The 19,750-nt window shown below is 36.5% G+C and overlaps 1 protein-coding gene and 1 non-coding gene across 19 annotated transcripts in view; one reads left to right on the top strand and one right to left on the bottom strand.

Annotated features, from left to right (window-relative positions):
- CREM (cAMP responsive element modulator) overlaps positions 1 to 14,160 on the top strand; it is a 100,640-nt gene extending 86,480 nt beyond the window's left edge. For 10 of the 18 annotated variants that reach the window (XM_036350254.1, XM_036350218.1, XM_036350284.1 and 7 more), the window contains 3 exons: positions 667 to 702; positions 5,242 to 5,398; positions 11,511 to 12,062. In XM_036350254.1, the coding sequence (XP_036206147.1) occupies positions 667 to 702; positions 5,242 to 5,398; positions 11,511 to 11,655 (338 nt within the window). In that variant the 3' untranslated portion in view covers positions 11,656 to 12,062. Of the gene's footprint in view, positions 1 to 528; positions 629 to 666; positions 703 to 5,241; positions 5,399 to 11,510 lie in introns of all 18 variants that reach the window. The other 8 variants (XM_036350245.1, XM_036350317.1, XM_036350345.1 and 5 more) reach the window with 4 other exon arrangements.
- Positions 9,480 to 9,582, bottom strand: LOC118661214. The gene has a single exon (XR_004969209.1). It is a non-coding gene; the product is annotated as a U6 spliceosomal RNA (small nuclear RNA).
- Positions 14,161 to 19,750: the final 5,590 nt, after the last annotated feature.

The raw sequence follows: 19,750 nt of genomic DNA, 5'->3' as shown, positions 1-19,750 counted from the left end.
CGAAGGTAGTAGCTCCATATATAAAAATTGTTTTGATCAGTTAATATGCTCAGTACTATAGAGATCTCAATTGATAAATAATAAGCAAATAAAATCACCATTGGGGTGTTGATAAACTGTTTCACTTTGGAAGCTATCAAGATGGGCATTTGGCTGGGTTTCTTATTTCTTTCTTTGTTAGGAAGAAACAAACACCTCTTTGACTTGTGGGCTTTACCAGTCTGATGAGATTATATCATTTTATTTTTTTGTGATTCCTCATTGTCTATTTTAAATTATTATATTTAAAGGGGTATTTTTGTGATATTATTTTTTAATAATTTATTCTTTAAAGGGATATAATAAAAATTATAAAAGTTTTTAATAGGCATATTTTTAAACAAAATAAGGAATAAGAGCCACACATGTCAATCATTCTATTACCTAGATTTGTTAGAAGCGAAACTCGAGGGGAAAATATATTTATGGATGTTATTTGCCTTTTAATTAATATGCAGTATAAGCATAATTTGGAACATTGTCTTTCAGAACTTAAGGAAGGGAAGAGGAAGGGAACTAACATTTGCTGAATGCCTACCATGTGCCAGGCACTGTGCTAGACACTTTGTCATACATTACAGGGTTTATTGTGAGTATTAAATGAGATAATGTATCCCCATTTTACAGATGAGGAAACTGAACTTGCCCCAAGTCACATGGCTGGTAAGTGGCAGAGCTGCACTAGAACCCAGATTCCAAATCCTTTACTTTTTCTTCTGTATTGTGTTTAAAGCTTGCACAGAGAGGTATGAAGTTAATGACCAGAATTGAGAGTTCTAGGAATTTTCTTTTCCCATGAAATATTTGATACCAAACATAAAACATTGTTTTCATGTCAGGAGTTAGATGGTTGGAAACACTACAAGTAGAACTCCTCTGCTTCTAAAATGCCAGGTTAGATTATCAGTATCTAGGGGAAGACTTAGGAAATAATACATTTTATCAAAAAAGGCCAGTTTGGCCCTGACTAGTTTGGCTCAGTGGATAGATCATCGGCCTGCGGACTCAAGGGTCCCGGGTTTGATTCCAGTCAAGGGCATGTACCTTGGTTGCAGGCACATCCCCAGTGGTGGGTATGCAGGAGGCAGCTGATCGATGTTTCTAACTCTATCCCTCTCCCTTCCTCTCTGTAAAAAATCAATAAAATAAAAAAATTTAAAAAAAAGAAAGACCACTTTGAATGTCTTTTAGGGCTTTCCATGTATTAGTGTTAAAGTGTTAACTATAATAATAGTCTTATAATAATAAGGCTGCTTATTTGAAACATTCCAAGTGACAGCAGGCTTGTGTAAAAACCTGGAAAGTTCAAAATTTACTTCATAGTGCACAAGTAAACTCACCAATCACCCATTATATGCCAAGTACTGTGCTGGATTCTAGGGATGCCAAAGGTAAAAAAGGTACCTTGATTTGTCGCAAGTTTTTTGCTGCCTTAGAATAAAATTAAATTAGTTTATCTTTTTTATTATCTTTCTTCAATCATGAGTTTACACTCTTCATTGATGACCCACATATTTTCAGAAATAATTTATACAGTGAAATTTTAGAATAAAAAATAATTTGGGCCCTTTTAGTAGTTAGATGGAACAGGAATTGGCTTTTCATCAAAGAATGTCGTTCTTTAAACTATTATGCTAGGTATCTCATCTGTTTTAAATTATCACTAAGTTTGTAATATTGGAAATAGAAGCTAACTTTTATATAAAGTTTTTTCCATAACTTGTTTCAATAATAAAACTTTTTGACATTTGGATTTCCTTAAAACAAGAGCTTCTCTTTGCCCATATCTTTTTATGTATTACTAATAGATCATATTTGAATATATGGAATTTATCCATTGATATTTATTCAGTAACTATTAGAATTGTACCATGACCAGAAATTTATTCTAATTCCTAATTTATACTAATTCATATTTCTGCTTGAACCAATAAGATACAATCAGATTTTTGTTGACAAAGAAATGTCTGAAAAATTGTGATAAAACCAATTTGTTAGCTAACATTTGAGAATACGTTTAAATATATCATCCTTTTGAGGCAGGATAGTAAGAAGCTAGGAAAATTCCTTGGCAGGTGAAAGGGGGAAACTGACAGCTGCACAAACTGGCAGAGCAATTTATAGCAGATACAGAAGGTCACCCCCTAGAGATAATATCTAGGCCTCAGTTTTATCCCAGCAAAGCAGCAAAACCAGGTGGGGGACACCAGGACCAGCTGTAATTGCTAATGACCCCTGCCCTGGCACTGACCAATCAGTGGACATCACAATTCTGAATGAGCACACCTAGAAAGCTGATGAATATTCTTCTGAAACCCTCCCCTGAGGTCTCCACTAAGATTCCCTTCTGCAAGGAAAAGATAAAACCCTACAAAGAACCCAGCACATATATACATGCCTTTCCCTTCCTCCTCTTCTCCCACGGGCATGTATCACCTAAATTCCAAGGGTCCCCACAAAACTTGCAACTAGGGGAGCAATGGACAGTGGCAGCTCAGCTGGGCTAACCCCCTGAACCTGTCCATAAGGCCCCCCTTTTTTTTTCTGACTTCCCAGTGAGCTAAAGCAACTCTGCCTAGCTCTTTCCTGTTGCCTCCTCTATCCCAGGTTCTTCCTTGTTTCACTGTCCCCAGTTTTAACAAACATCCTCTCAATCACTTGGACTCATATTGTTACATCTTTCCTGCATGCAGTCAAGAACCCGCACACTACCTGCTGGCCCTAAGCAGACCTGTTCAGGGCCAGGTCCCCTTTCCAGTAACACTTTCCAGCTTAGCATGTTAGGGTATTTTTTCTAAGCTGTTGCTCAGAATGTTTTAGGAATGCTTCTGTTGAGTCACCTTTATCCTTCATGGTACCAAATTTGGTCTTTTGAAGGTGGCTTCAGCTTTTGGAAATAGGCAAAAATTTAGAACCATTTCTGGTTCTAAGATCAATGAATGAATTTTATTTTTTATCTGTGAAGTATTCCTGCCTTCCCTTTTCATTAAAAAAAAAAAGGATACTTTGAAACTAACTTTTGTATATTATATAAACATTCTGCTTTAACTTTAAGTACAGAAAAAAGCAGGTGTATACAAAACTAGAGAGGGAATAATGAACCCTTCTGTACATTTGTATTAATTTTATTGCATTTATTTGTGAGCAATTTGGCAAGAACAAGACCAAGGTCTGCATCCATGCTGCTTAAAATGTCAACATGATGACATGTAAACTTCTCCTTCGTCACTGCTATTGTTCCAATTTTAGAAAGCCTTTGTAGGCTCCAGCTGTTCCATTGTTTCAGCCTTTATTATCCCATAACCTTTTTTCCTGATGTGGGTAAAGAGAACAGAGAAGATAACTGTTATTCTGTGCTTCAATCTTCTCTACAATCTGATTTAAATATATATTTTAAATCTTTAGTAAATTAATAGTTTATAATTGACTTGAAAATTCGCTCCAAATATTTCAAAGTTATAAAATTTCTGACATATAATGAAACTTCTGTGTATATACTATTTTAAATTGTCACAAAAACAAATTTAGGATTTTTCCCAAGTTGGTGATCATTATTATATTTATCATAATTTCTACTTATTATTATTTCTTATATTACATATAGAAGGAAGAAGCAGTACAACATTATAAATGGTATTTTTATTTCCCTATGAAGACCTCTGATCTTTACCCAAAGCCATATTTTTATTGTTTTATTCTTTCCTCTAATTCTTAAGCCTGGGGGAGTAGGTGGGGGTAAAAACCTGACATTTACCCCCAAAAGAAACACATAGATGAATTTTGATTAACCTTTTAATCTAATTGGCTAGTTTCAGTGATATTATTCTATTTACCTGGAAAAAGCATTTGTTTCCCTTTTGAGTAAAATTTCAGTTCTTAGTCAATGGATATAACATATTTTAATGAGATATAGAAGCAATGTGTTTCATATTTTGATTAGCATTTGGTTCAGACCAAATTTTATAGGATTTAATAACCTTTAAACCCATTTTCTTGCATTGATTTCTGAGGGAGCATATATTTTGTCATATCTCATCAGAATGTCACATGAACTCTGGATTGCATGTTCTCAAAGTTGAAACAGTGATGGTAGGAATGTTTTATAACTTCAACCCATCTTTCTGTTTTAAGGAAGTTTTTTACTGCAGTAGATACACACATTTTGATTATAAATCAAGACACTTTGAGGACTTTAGTATGCAATCTCAATACTAAATAAATACTGTCATTTAACTGATTATACTATCATTAGAAAACATACGTTTAAATGACTACATTATTATCTCAATAAACCTAAGACAGACAAAAATTATCATTCCCCAGAGAAACCAGTTTTAAAAAGTTTGGCTGTTTTGTTTATTATTTGCTTTTAAATGAAAATACAGTGAGTTAGTATTTTCCTTCCAGTACTTCAGTCATATTCTGGTGTTAGGACTTCCACTTAAAGAGATTAGGTGAGGGTATAGGTTATAGGAAAATTAACTGGATAGAAATGTTCTGCTTAATTAAAATTTTCACAGTGATGTGCTAGAGCCAGCTCCCACTGATTTGCTAGAGCTGATTGTTAAATTTTCAGGATTTTTGTGAGCTGATTGTTAAAATAGCTATTAAAAATGTAAATATACGTTTAACAAGTTACTTAAAAACATTAATAAATACTCAAAATTTATCATTTATAATTTTTTAATCTATGCTCTTGCAGTTATTTACATCTATTTTATCTGTATGGTGTGCTACTTACTGTGTATATCTTCCTGACTCTACATTCATTGAAGTCACACTGGTAGCTTGAAATTGGCCATGGTGCAAGCATTTACATCATGGGAATTGACATGCTACAGACGTATCAGGGCTTTTCCCTCCACAAATCTGGTTGTTAAACATTTATCAGCACACCACTGATTTTAGACTTAGCCAACTCTCAGTTGAAAAGCCTCTCTACTTTTAGCCTTTGATAAAAACTTATCTAAAATGCATTAGGGCATTTTTCTACCTTAAATGTATAGAGCATGCTGAATATCATTGTTCCAAGTACTGAAGATCTTTGATACCTACGATTTCTATAATGCTCAGAATAGTCATCTTAAACATTAGCAAGATCACCTCTTAGAATATGTAATAAGTATATTATTTCCAGGGCAATTTTATTTAAAAATATCAAGTTTTAAATTGTTTATATAAGCATGTAATATTTCATTGCAGCTGCCACTGGTGACATGCCAACTTACCAGATCCGAGCACCTACTACTGCTTTGCCACAGGGAGTAGTGATGGCTGCCTCACCAGGAAGTTTGCACAGCCCCCAGCAACTTGCAGAAGAAGCCACACGCAAACGAGAGCTGAGGCTAATGAAAAACAGGTAAGATGGTTCACTAGAAATCAGCAACCACTTATAGGACATACAATTTGTTACTTTGGGATTTTTAAAAAATTACTGTTCCTAAGCTATTTCTCCCAAGTTCGATGTTAAGTGGCATTTTATGTGGATTTGTGCTCTGCATGATAGATTGTCTGCTAGTCAGAGTTCCTAATCATGAAACTATTTCATCAGGAGGAGATTGAATCCTATGTTACAAAGGTAATGTCTGAAAGATACATTAATTTTTTTTAATGATGATGGAAGGGCTTTATTACAAATAAAATTTTATTTTGTACTTAGTATTTACTTTGTGAAGTTAGGTGATAAGTGTAATTTTCTAACTTCTTTATTAGTAAAATAAATTTGTATGCGTTAAGAATTTTCTTAAGTTTTTGTTTATTTAAATTTATTTATTTTTTATTTTTTGTTAATCCTCACCCAAGGATATTTTTTCCATTGATTTTTAGAGAGGGTGGGAGGGAGGGGGAGAGACAGAGGGAGAGAAACATTGATGTGAGAGAGACCCATCAATTGGTTACCTCCGTATATGACCTGACCAGGGCCAAAGTTTGAGCCTGCAACTGAGGTACATGCCCTTGACTGGAATCATACCCAGGACCCTTCAGTCTGTGGGCCAGTGCTCTATCCACCAAGCCAAACTGGCTAGAGCTCTTAAATTTTTTACATATTTCATTTGATCTACTTCTTAACTTTGTTTTTTCTTGATTGTATTTGAAATACATCTTTATTCTGATAAATTGTAGTCAAATGAAAATACAAAACAACAGAAAGAATTAAAATTACTCATAGCCCCACCACTTAGAGATACCTACTGATATTATCTGTAATAATAAAAGCAGAATATGTAAATCAACTAAACTGCTGAGCAGCAGACGACCGACCAGACGACCTTCCAGATGAAGCCGGGGTTGCAAAGGCCTACTCTTGAACGAATTTCGTGCATAGTAATATATACATTTCCAGCCTGCTCTCTCTCATTTTCTCACTTGTTTTTGCACCCTATCACTGTAACTTTATTATTTTATTTTGTTAATCCTCACCCAAGGATAGTTCTTTCATTGACTTAGATTTTTAAGAGAGTGGAAGGGATGGTGGGTAGGAAGGGAGAGAGAGAGAGAGAAAGAAAAACACTGATGTGAGAGAGACATATCAATTGGTTGCCTTCTGCATGTGCCAGGGCCGGGCCTGGGATCGAATCTGTAACCCAGGCATGTGCCCCTGACCTGAATGGAACCTGAGACCCTTCATTGCAGGGACTGATGCTCTAGCCATTGAGCCACTGGCCAGGACTGTAACTCATTTTTTTTTTTTAAAGCAGTATATCATACAAATGCTGTTTCCCAAAATTATTTTTTAAAATCTAGTTTGCATATCATTTCTTGGTTTAATTTTTATTATGGATAATGGTGCAAATTAATCTGATTTTCAAAATGAACAGAATAATAATAGTCTGTTTTCCCAGTACTCTTGTTACCTTATTTCTAGGTTTTAAATAATGTCCTCATTGTAAGAAAACAAAACATTTCAGATGGAATTATGTGTTTTCCTATGATCAGGACCACATGGGAGTAGTTAATTTACTAGATGTTAGCAACCTAGTTAATGTAGAAATTGTGGTTTCTGAGCCTCTCAAAAACAGAAACAACTGCTGAGTTCATCACTATCCTTTGTAACAGAATCTGAAGCAATAGAAGCTTTATTCAGGTTACTAATATAGCCTTTTAAATGGCACAATTGGATATATCATAGGATTTCTTATGTTTGCTACAGTTCCTAAGTTTATTAGTTATCACAAATCATGAGATGGAGTTTTCTACCCTGAGAAACTCAGCAGATTACCAGAAATAGGCTCATTAGGTACCCACATCTTTTTTAAAAAAATATTTTTTTTATTGATTTCAGAGAGGGAGGGAGAGGGAGGTAGAAACATCAATAATGAGGAAAAAAAATCATTGATCGGCTGCCTCCTGCACATTCCCTACTGGGGACCGAGCCCGCCACCTGGGCATGTGCCTTGACCACGAATCTAATTATGAATTCCTGGTTCATAGGTCGATGCTCAACCTCTGAGCCACACCAACCCCGCTAGATACATGCATATTTATCACTGGTTGTTCCAGGTTTATAAGTCATGCTGGATTCACATTTTGCATCATCAGTATTTTGCTCAGAAATTCTGAAGGGCCTTGAATGAGTGGGGCTCACATAGTATCATAGTTGTTTTGTGGAGATCTTGTTATTGAAGATCCCTAACTTTGATTAGATGGAAGAACATGGATACTTTAAAACTGCACTTTCAGAGATCTTAGGCTATGAATATAGTTGCCACTCTGGTCATAGAATGTACATTGTGAGGTTCAGTTTAGAATGTAAAGTGTGATGATAATACAAAATTGTTCATCCATGTCTTATTTTCCCAAAGAAAATAAAAAGAACTAAAAAAGTAGCCTTCTTATCTCCCTTTTGTCATTTTATACCTTTACTTTTAAATGCATTTTTTCTTGATTTCAGAGAGGAAGGGAGAAGGAGAGAGAGAGATAGAAACATCAATGATGAGAGAGAATCATTGATCTGTTGCCTTCTGCATGCTCCCCACTGGGGATGGAGCCCTCAACCTGGGCATGTGCCATTGACTGGAACTGAACCTGAGACCCTTTAGTCCACAGGCTGATGCTCTATCCACTGAGCCAAACATGCTAGGGCTACCTTTATTTTTAGATTAAAAAATTTTGTCAGAACTACCAAAATGAAATAGATAAAATGTTAGGCAGTAGGTTCCTATAAAAGGTGCCCCACAGCTACATACACACGCATATCAGTTCTCCCTGAAAGGGGAGGGGGTTGCATTTTTTTGAATTTTAAAAAAATAATTAGTTAATAACTTTTGGATAACATTTGTGTTTGGACTCTAAATAACTAAAGGGAATGGAGGTGTTATTTTGATTGCCAGTCCAGAGGTGCATGCAGCCAGAACAAAGGCTCCACAGTGTCATCAAGGATCCAGCTCCTCTTCCCTGCTCTGTCATCTTGAGTGTGACATTTGTTCCTGTGATTACAACATGGCTGCCACACCTCCAGGCATTACTTCAGTCAGGAAGAAGAGAGATGAACTTGAGCTGGAAATGGGGGCTGGTTAAGTCTGACCCTTCTAAACACTTTTCCTGGAAGACCCTGCCAACAACTTTCACCCACATTTCATTGACCAGAAATAGCTAATAGAATCTCTAGCTGCAAGGGATTCTGAGAAGGGTCTATTTTAGCTTTCCAAATCTGAATTTCAGAGCAAGACAAAAGAAAAGCAGATAATAAATGGCTATTAGGTTGTTCAGTATCTGTTGAGTAAATACCATATATAAGTTTTAAGTGCTTTATAACTACTGTTTCTATAATTGTCACCTAACTTTCACATGTGGATAGGGCTGGTTATTATCCTTACTTTACAGTTGAGGAACTAAGGTTCAGAGAGTTTATATAATAAGTTGGTTACACAGTGCAAAGTGGACAGAACCTGGATATGCAATTAAGCGTCATTCCAGAGCTTGTCCACTGCATCAACACCAGAGTCACCCCAAAAAGACCTCAGTGTGAGCTTCAGATTTAACTTCATGGAAAGAATATAGGTTTTACTCATTAACATGAAAGAGCTTTATACATTTTTCTCTTTGGCTAGCATTTATAATGGATATTTAATTATATTTCTACCAATCTGGAGACAGTTTTTATATTTTTACAGCCTTGTCAGCTTTTCTTGTTTACCATGTATTTTCTCTCCATGCTGAAGATATATCCAGACAAATGCAAGGCCTCAAAACTGAGCTAACTATTAATAGAAGAAACAGGTGTTTTGAATAGCTGAGAAATACTTAGGAATGTGCCATCTACTAGTGTGATTATTTAAGCTTTCTGCTTGGAACATTTGACTCTGGTAGCATACACATGCACGCACGTGAAATACCAAGTATGGGTATTCACAGTAAATAGTACACCTTGGTAAACACAAATTTAAAAATTGACCAGCCCACAACATTGCTGTTACATATTTATTTATTATTTATTTATTTAAAATATGGAACACTTCATGACTTTGCGCGTCATCCTTGCGCAGGGGCCATGCTAATCCTCTCTGTATCATTCCAATTTTAGTATGTGCTGCCAAAGCAAGCATCTGTTACATATTTAAATTTTCATTTAATGGTGAATTCTTTTAAAAATGACTATCTTCCTTCCAGATTTGGAATTTAATATAATGATTTATTCATGAAAACCTTGGTTTCATTAAATATATTTTAGCTCCTCCTGGAAGAGTTGAATTGTGTTCCCAAACTGGCAGATTTATGTGTGCTTGAATTTATTCTTAACTTTTTCCTGTATATCATTTAGATTAAGTTAATCTATATTTATCAGGTTCAGTTCACTTGTATATTATTACTGTTTTATTAACCAGTTGAGAAGTCTGAGAACTTTGTGGGTTCACAGGGTGAGTGCATTGTTCTTGGCTAGGAAATAGGGGTGATTTTTTTTCTGCAGTTCATTGGGATTTCAAGTTCTCTTCTTTTCTGCTGACTTCAGCTTCCCACAGAGAAAACACAGATAGACAATTATTAGTTAGAGTCAACTATCCTAAAAATAGAGCAGAATTGGCCAAATATGTTGTGTGCATCAATCCTAGTTCAGAAATGCAGCGATGGTAATTGGCTTTACAGTAATTGGTATTTAGACATTCAACACAACTTTTGATAAAATGTTGAATTGTCTTGCAATGTAGGATTTTTTTTTAATGTGAAGGTTACCCCAAAGTCATTTATTCTGAATTGTAAACTCCAAAAAAAAATTGTTATCAGGATACATCCTATAAAGGAATTAAATGATGTAGTTGCCATCCCCTCCTTGCCCTGAAGAAAAGGAGAAAGAAAATGTTAGCTGTTTTCATAGTTTTGTTTTTTGGGGGTAGGGTCATGCATGAAAATGACTGTAAATCATCTATTTATTGTGTTTGTTGCTTTGGCTGCTGGTCTATTCTTTCCTTTGGGCATGCCTGCAGTACTTTAAAATTCAGTATATTGGTTAGTAAAGGCATTTGGTGAGAGAACAGTCTTGAAGTGCACTTTTGAGTTATTCAGTAGCTTCTTTTTCATGGTTTTAATTGTGGTGTCTCACATTCCTGGATTTAAATTGTCTGAATTATTGAGTATTTATTATGTACCATGCCTTCTTTCCTTTTTTAATTTCCAGAAGCAGAGTTTATTTCATTTTTGTTTATGAAAATGTGCATGATTTATAATTCATTTATTGTTATTTTTATTCATGTTGTTTCCCAATCAATAAACTGTTTCTTGCAGTTGTGATTGATTTACTTGTTTCACTGAGATTTAGTCTTGAAGAATTAAAATCTCCCATATTGACATTTAAGGTTTCTGAGGATTGATTTTTGTAATTATTTTTGATCAAATAAAGTTAACTGATGGAATATGTGACTTTTGGTGGATAAAAATGACTAAGATAATTTTAAGGATCTGTAAATGTTTTTGTAGAAATTCCACTTGGGGATGTGGTTCTACTGTTTTAGGTTACTGAAAACAATTCTGGTTACAGTTCTCATGGAATGTATGCCCTAAGAAAACACCATTTACGATAAATGCTGGTCAAATGGACTGCTCTCAAGTTGTTCCTGTTGTCTTAGAGCAGTGATGGCGAACCTTTTGAGCTCGGCGTGTCAGCATTTTGAAAAAACCTAACTTAACTCTGGTGCCATGTCACATATAGAAATTTTTTGATATTTGCAACCATAGTAAAACAAAGACTTATATTTTTTGATATTTATTTTATATATTTAAATGCCATTTAACAAAGAAAAATCAACCAAAACAATGAGTTCACGTGTCACCTCTGACACACGTGTCATAGGTTCGCCATCACTGTCTTAGAGTCACCTTTAAAAATGGCATGTGCTTCGGTATATTTGTTGTGTGGCTTTGTACAGACCTTACCTAGGACTGACTGGCTGTTGAGTTTGGGGGGTCAAAGTTCACTGAGCCCCTCTGGAGTGTGCGGGGAGGTTGTTCCTGAGTCATTTGCCTTGTGTTGGTTCCAGGGAAGCTGCCCGGGAGTGTCGCAGGAAGAAGAAAGAATATGTCAAATGTCTTGAAAACCGTGTGGCTGTGCTTGAAAACCAAAACAAGACTCTCATTGAGGAACTCAAGGCCCTTAAAGATCTTTATTGCCATAAAGCAGAGTAACGGTCTTTGACTTGGATCTTGTTTACTGTGAACTCTAATCAAGGCAGGAGATGGAGCAATTCTACTAATTGCCATGTGGACATATGGAAGGGACATTTGTGACCCTTAAGAATCCGGTTTGGCTTAGTGTTTGAATTTAATTAGAAATGTTGTTCCAAGATTTGGAGTGCAACCATGTCACATACACCAAGCTTATTTCAGTCTGTTTGTCAATAGCATGCATGCAAAAATTGTTTTGTTTGCCCTTTTGCTTCTACTTTTTTTCAGGGAAGCTGCTAAAGAATGTCGACGTCGAAAGAAAGAATATGTAAAATGTCTGGAGAGTCGAGTTGCAGTGCTGGAAGTTCAGAACAAGAAGCTTATAGAGGAACTTGAAACCTTGAAAGACATTTGCTCTCCTAAAACAGATTAGTAGAAATATTTAACTATGAACTGAATACAACATGTACAATTGCTTTTGAAGGCAATACAATATGTAGCCGACAAGAATTATGGCTTTTTTCCTTTGTATCATTCATCATATTCTCGAAATTCTAACATTCCTAAAATGCTTCATTGTATGTAGTTAACTTAGCTGTAACTTCAATTTTTTAAAAGAGACAAACTACAAAAAATTGTATTTAGCAAATTCTTAAAATGAAATATTTGTAAGACTTGTTCCAGTGCCACATACTTGCAGTTCCCAATTTCTGTGTCCTCAGTAGTGTCCTATGCAATAAAAATTTCTGCAGGTCTTTTAAAAATCATTTTAGGAAAGGATGATCAAAGGTAATGCATCCGGCAATACAATAAAAGTAAACCACAAAAAAATACTTCAGGAAAGAATTGAAAGAAACTAGTGACATGCCTTTATGAAAATAAGAGCCTATAAATGAATTTATGGCATTTGCAGATTTTTATAATCAGTTGCTTTGTAAGGGAAATACTGTGTTACTGTCCTTGAATGCCATAGTTGAAGGACGTTCTTAATAGAACCATGTTGAATACACATGTAGTGTTTAGTGGTCATTTAACTATCTGAACGTTTCCTACAGTTTTTACTCTATTGTGTAATAGAAAAGATCTTGCAGAAACTCCAGTGTCGATTTAATGTTACCTAATGAAAGTTACAAAAAATTGTTAATAACTTGGAATGGGGTAGAAGTTAGAGTTAGAACTATATTTATAGACCTTCAAGGGTGCTCGAGCTGATTTCCACACTGGGTCTGATTTCTGCAAATGCTTTTTCTGCCATCTCATCAGAAGGATGGCCCCAGAGCTGCTACACAGAAGAGCCACTGTTCAAGTTCAGCTTGTGTGGTGGAGTAGGCCTCTCTGCACATGGTCTGGAAATCTGCTGATAGACTTCTATTTTGAGTTTTAGGTAACAACTATAGGGGTTTTAAAGTAAAAACAACCCAAGATTTAATTTTTCATTTCAAAATAGCTTGAAGTCTACATTAGGTCAAATACTTTTATGTTAGCACATTTAGATGAAGTTCATTACATTGAGACAGCAGTATTATTGCTGGTATCCACATTTCATTCTATGTTTATAATAAAGAGCTTCAAGGTATAAGCCCAAAGCCCTAACCATGCCCTGTTCTTTGCCTATGTCTTCTCTCATTCACTCTTAAGACCTTTGTTGAAGGCTTACTCTGTGCTAGACTCTGCTATATTTTCTACTATAACTTCTGCCTTGTTGAGGATGCTGCCATCCCACCCCTAGTTTCAATAAAAAAACTGGCCAATGCATGTGGGGAGGTACAGCAGCAGGAGGTCATTTATATAGCATCTAACTACTACTCCCCCATCATAATTCTGTCACTTATTTGTAACTCCCAGAAGGCAGGGCATACCATTGGAGCTTTCTTTAGAAATACGAATCCTTCTTTCAGAGTCTGAGCTCTAAATTTATCTCAATTTTTGTCTTATAGAGAAGTTAGATGAGGAAAGAAGACAAGGAAGAAGAGTAAGGAAAACCCCAAGTTTCAGGTGAAGAAAAATGGTGCTTTGTACTCAGTCAATCAGTCAGTCATTCGTTCAGTTAGTCACTAAATCAAATGTGTGCCTAATGGCAGACACAGAGAAGACTCAGGGGTCAGCAGACAAGCAGTAAATGCTATGTGCTAGAATTAGAGAAAGATGTAGGCAAGGATTTTATAAGAATATTTCTGTAGGAGGTAGATTTTGAACCAGACCTTGATGTAATAGTGCTGGGGAGGAAGGTCCTCTAGACGAAATCCAGAGCACACACTCCAAGGTGCTTGAATTTAGGAGAGGGGGGAGGTCAAGTCAGTACTCACACAAGAATTAGTTTGGTGTAAAAAAGAATGTGTGCTTCACTCTAAAATAGTTATTTCAGAGGAAGAGGATTGCATCTGATTACTTGGGGCCGAAAATAAATGTCCCCTCATCTCCATAATGCTTTAAAAATAAAATTTTAGCCCTGGCCGGTGTTGCTATGTGGTTAGAGCATTGGACTGCAGACTGAAGGGTCACAGGTTTGATTTTCAATCAAGGGCACATACCTGGGTTGCAGGTTTGATCCTGCGTGTAGGAGGCAACCAATCTATGTGTCTCTCACATCGATGTTTCTCTCCCCCTTCCCACCCTCCTTCCCTTGCACTCTCTAAGAATCAAAGGGGAAAAAAATATCCTCCAGTGAGGATTAAACAAAAAAAATATAAATAAGTAAATAAAATGTTATTATCTCATCAAATAAATACAGAGGTAGGAAATCGTAGGCTGCTCAATATAGTGACATAATGGCATCATGACCGGATGTTTCCCCCTGCTGCTCTCTGTTCAGGCTGGGTCCCCTGATCTAATGTTGCTGCCGCAGTTTCAGGGAGGAGACAGGCAGCATCTCTTCCTTTTGTCCTATTTGAAAAGCAAGGACAACTTGCACAGAGGACCCTCTGAGTCCTTACTAGCTAGATTTTCATCATAACCAGTCACTGGTAAGGAGAATAGAATTAAAAGCACTGGATTTCCAGTGAAGATTCAACTCCTGGGGCTGGGATGGTCCCAGGCTTCTGTGAGGCATGGCCATCAATATCGAATAAAATGGGTTCTGGAAGAAAGCTGTTGATGCAACTGACAATGTTGCCATCCAGAGATGGTGAGGCCATACATTGCTCAGGAAGGTGGTAACAGCTTCAGCTGAGCTGTCAAAGGTGCACTGGAACTGAATTCTTGCTCATTCAATTTGTCCCTGAAACCAAAGCTCTTGCTATAAAAATAGCTTGATTTTATAACTCTCCACTCAGCCTCCAATAGATACTGCCTACAAATGCGCTGAACACAGCAAGCAGTAAATTGGAAGCTGCATGGATATCTACATCTTGACAACATAGGTTCATAGAATCCAGAGCTGCATTTGGGGCGGGGCAGGGGGGGGGGGGGGGTTCATTCCAAAAGTTTCAGAATTAGAATCAAGACTTTTGAATATAGAAATTACTGATCCTGGATCATGGGGTTATACCACCTTGTCATTATGTAGTTCATAATGTTAAAACATTTGAAATGGGGAAATAAAAGAAGTGAACTTCTCTGTGTTGAAATGTGTTTGTGCACTACGCTTGCCCAAAACAAGACATATTCCATCCCTTTTCCGTTTTCTTCTTGTGTCCAGTACATGCAGCTTCCTGTGTGCCTAAAGTACACCTTTAAAATATATAGTGAGGACTTGTGGAGTCAGCACTGTGTTTTTCTAGATTGCAGTGAAAAGTAATTAAGCAATTTGGACATGTTTGAGACAAGCGGAACTGTTGCCAGCCAGCTAGCCTGACATTGTTTCATCGTAGTAGACCAAGATTCTCAGAAATGTACCCCTTCATTTCTAAGGTCATCCTAAAGACACAGACCTGATTCTGAATTACTTAAGCTTGGTATATCTTAATCTTTATGCTTTATGTGTAGCTTTTTTCTATATAAATCATTTTCTCATAAGTACGATTTTAACACTTTGTTCTTCAAAAACTCATTTGGCCATGTGATAATTAACATAATGAGATTTAAGATATTTATTTCAGGACTATTATCTTTACACACAAATAATTCCAGCAGGGATGGAAAATGATGAATAAAAGGAGAAAAATAACTGCTTTGTTATACTATATTGTATTTGCTCAAATAAAATACAACCTTTGTTATTGCCTTTTTTGTTTCTTTAGTCCTCACCTGAGGATATATTTTTACTGATTTTAGAGAGAGGAAGGGAGAGGGAGAGAGAGAGAGAAACATCGATCCATCTGGGGACCAAACCTGCAACCTGGGTATGTGCCCTGACAGGGAATTGAACCTATGACACTTCTATGCATGGGCTGATACTCCAACCAACTGAGCCTTACTGGCCAGGGCAAACTCTGTTATTTCTAAGCCAGTCAATTTTTTTTTTTTTAACAAATATACAGTATAGGCATTTTATTTTTATTTATTTTTATTTATTTATTTATTTTTATTGCTTAAAGTATTACAAAGGGTATTACATATGTGTCCATTTTATCCCCCAGCCCTAGACAGTCCCATAGTCTCCCCTATCCCCCAGTGTCTTATGTCCATTGGTTATGCTTATATGCATGCATACAAGTCCTTTAGTTGATCTCTTACCCCCCTACCTCCTGCCCCCCAACCCTCCCCGGCCTTCCCGCTGCACTTTGACAATCTGTTTGAGGCAGCTCTGCCTCTGTATCTATTATTGTTCAAAAGTTTATAATGGTCTCTATTATCCATGAATGAGTGAGATCATGTGGTATTTTTCCTTCATTGACTGGCTTATTTCACTTAGCATAATGCTCTCCAGTTCCATCCATGACGTTGCAAATGGTAAGAGTTCCTTCCTTTTTAGAGCAGCATAGTATTCCATCGTGTAGATATACCACAGTTTTCTAATCCATTCATCTACTGATGGGCACTTAGGCTGTTTCCAGATCTTAGCTATGGTGAATTGTGCTGCTATGAACATAGGGGTGCATATATCCTTTCTGATTGGTGTTTCTGGTTTCTTGGGATATATTCCCAGAAGTGGGATCACAGGGTCAAATGGGAGTTCCATTTTCAGTTTTTTAAGGAAACTCCATACTGTCTTCCATAGTGGCTGCACCAGTCTGCATTCCCACCAGCAGTGCACAAGTGTTCCTTTTTCTCCACATCCTCTCCAGCACTTGTTGTTTGTTGATTTGTTGATGATAGCCAGTCTGACAGGTGTGAGATGGTACCTCATTGTTGTTTTGATTTGAATCTCTCGGATGATTAGTGACTTTGAGCATGTTTTCATATGTCTCTTGGCTTTCTGAATGTCCTCTTTTGAAAGGTGTCTATTTAGGTCCTTTGCCCATTTTTTGATTGGATTGTTTATCTTCCTTTTGTTAAGGTGTATGAGTTCCCTATAAATTTTGGAGATTAGGCCCTTATCAGATATGACATTGGCAAATATGTTTTCCCACACAGTGGGTTTTCTCGTTGTTTTGTTGATGGTTTCTTTTGCTGTGCAGAAGCTTTTTATTTTGATGTAGTCCCATTTGTTCATTTTTTCTTTAGTTTCAAGTGCCCTAGGAGCTGTATCAGTGAAGAAATTGCTTCGGCATATGTCTGAGATTTTGTTGCCTTTGGATTCTTCTAAAATTTTTATGGTTTCCTGTCGTACATTTAAGTCCTTTATCCATTTTGAGTTTATTTTTGTGTATGGTGTAAGTTGGTGTTCTAGTTTCATTTTCTTGCATATATCTGTCCAATTTTCCCAACACCATTTATTGAAGAGACTATCTTGGCTCCATTGTATGTTCTTGCCTCCTTTGTCAAATATTAATTGAGCATATTGGTTCGGGCCGATATCTGGGCTCTCTATTCTATTCCATTGATCAATATGCCTATTCTTGTGCCAGTACCAGGCAGTTTTGAGAACAGTGGCTTTGTAATACAACTTGATATCTGGTATTGAGATCCCACCTACTTTGTTCTTTTTCAGGATTGCTGCAGCTATTCGGGGTCTTTTTTTATTCCACATGAATTTTTGGAGAGTTCGTTCTAGATCTCTGAAGTCTGCCGTTGGTATTTTAATGGGAAGTGTGTTGAATTTATAGATTGCTTTGGGTAGTAAGGACATTTTAATGATGTTGATTCTACCAATCCATGAACACGGTATGTTCTTCCATCTGTTTATGTCTTCCTCTATCTCTTTTTTCAACGTCCTGTAGTTTTCTGAGTAGAGGTCTTTTACCTCTTTAGTTAAGTTTATTCCTAGGTAGCTTAATTTTTTTGGTGCGATGGTAAACGGGATTGTTTTTATAATCTCTCTTTCTGAAAGTTCACTATTGGTGTATAGAAATGCCTCAGATTTCTTGGGGTTAATTTTGTATCCTTCTACATTGCCAAATTCATGTATTAAGTCTAGTAGCTTTTTGATGGAGTCTCTAGAGTTTTGTATGTATAATATCATGTCGTCTGCAAATAAGGACAGTTTTACTTCCTCTTTTCCAATTTGGATGCCTTTTATTTCTTCTTCTTGCCGAATTGCAATGGCTAACACTTCCAGTACTATGTTGAACAGGAGTGGTGAGAGGGGGCATCCCTGTCTTGTTCCTGTTCTTAGGGGAAATGGTGTTAGTTTTTGTCCATTGAGTATGATGTTGGCTGTGGGCCTGTCATATATGGCTTTTATTATGTTGAGGTATGATCCTTCTACTCCCGCCTTACTGAGAGTTTTTATCAAAAATGTGTGTTGAATTTTGTCAAATGCTTTTTCTGCATCAATTGATATGACCATGTGGTTTTTTTCTTTCAATTTGTTTATGTGATGTATCACGTTTATTGATTTGCGGATATTGTACCATCCTTGCATCCCTGGAATAAATCCTACTTGGTCATGGTGTATGATCTTTCTGATGTACTGCTGGATCCGATTTGCTAAGATTTTGTTGAGGATTTTGGCATCTATGTTCATGAGGGATATTGGCCTGTAATTCTCTTTCATTGTGTTGTCTTTACCTGGTTTTGGTATTAGGGTGATGCTGGCTTCATAGAATGAGCTTGGAAGTGTTCCTTCCTCTTGAATTTTTTGTAGTAGTCTGAGGAGGATAGGTTTTAGTTCTTCCTTGAATGTTTGGTAAAACTCCCCTGTGAAGCGGTCTGGTCCTGGGCTTTTGTTTGCTGGGAGCTTTTTGATGACTGCTTCAATTTCTTCCATAGTTATTGGCCTGTTGAGATTTTTAGATTCTTCCTGATTGAGTTTTGGAATGTTGTATTTTTCTAGGAATTTGTCCATTTCCTCCATGTTGTCTAGTTGTTGGAGTAGAGCTGTCCATAGTATTTTTTAACAATCATTTGTATTTCTATGGGGCCTGTTGTTATTTTGCCTCTATCGTTTCTCATTTTGTTTATTTGGGTCCTCTCTCTTTGGTTCTTGGTGAGTCTGGCTAGAGGTTTGTCAATCTTGTTTATCCTTTCAAAGAACCAGCTCTTGGTTTCATTGATTTTCTGTATTGTTTTTTTGGTCTCTATGTCTTTTATTTCTGCTCTAATCTTTATTATCTCCTTCCTTCTGCTCACTCTGGGGTTTTCTTGTTGCTCTCTTTCTAATTCTTTGAGCTGTAGAGTTAGATGATTTACTACCATTTTTTCTTGTTTTTTGAGATAGGCCTGTAGAGCTATAAACTTCCCTCTCAGGACTGCTTCCATTGTGTCCCATAGGTTTTGGATTGTTGTGTTTTCATTGTCATTAGTTTCCAGGATGTTTTTAATTTCTTCTTTAATCTCATTGGTAACCCAATCAATATTTAATAGCATGCTATTCAGCTTCCAGGTGTTTGAGTATTTTGGGTTGTTTTTATTGTAGTTTATTTCTAATATTATGCCATCGTGGTCTGTGAAGACGCTTTTTATGATTTCAATCTTCTTGAATTTGGGGATACTTTGCTTGTGACCCAATAAATGGTCTATTTTTGAATATGTGTTATGAGCACTTGAGAAGAATGCATATTCTGTGGCATTGGGGTGAAGTGTTCTGAAGATGTCTATTAAGTCCATCTGATCTAGTGAGTCATTTAGGATTGCTGTATCTTTGCTGATTGTTTGTCTAGAGGACTTATCCAGTGCTGTCAGTGGTGTATTAAAG

Source organism: Myotis myotis, unplaced genomic scaffold (assembly GCF_014108235.1).
Source record: "Myotis myotis isolate mMyoMyo1 unplaced genomic scaffold, mMyoMyo1.p scaffold_m19_p_1, whole genome shotgun sequence".
Lineage (NCBI taxonomy): Eukaryota > Metazoa > Chordata > Mammalia > Chiroptera > Vespertilionidae > Myotis > Myotis myotis.
Note: the sequence above shows the minus strand (reverse complement) of the source record. Positions and strands in the feature narration are given on the sequence as shown.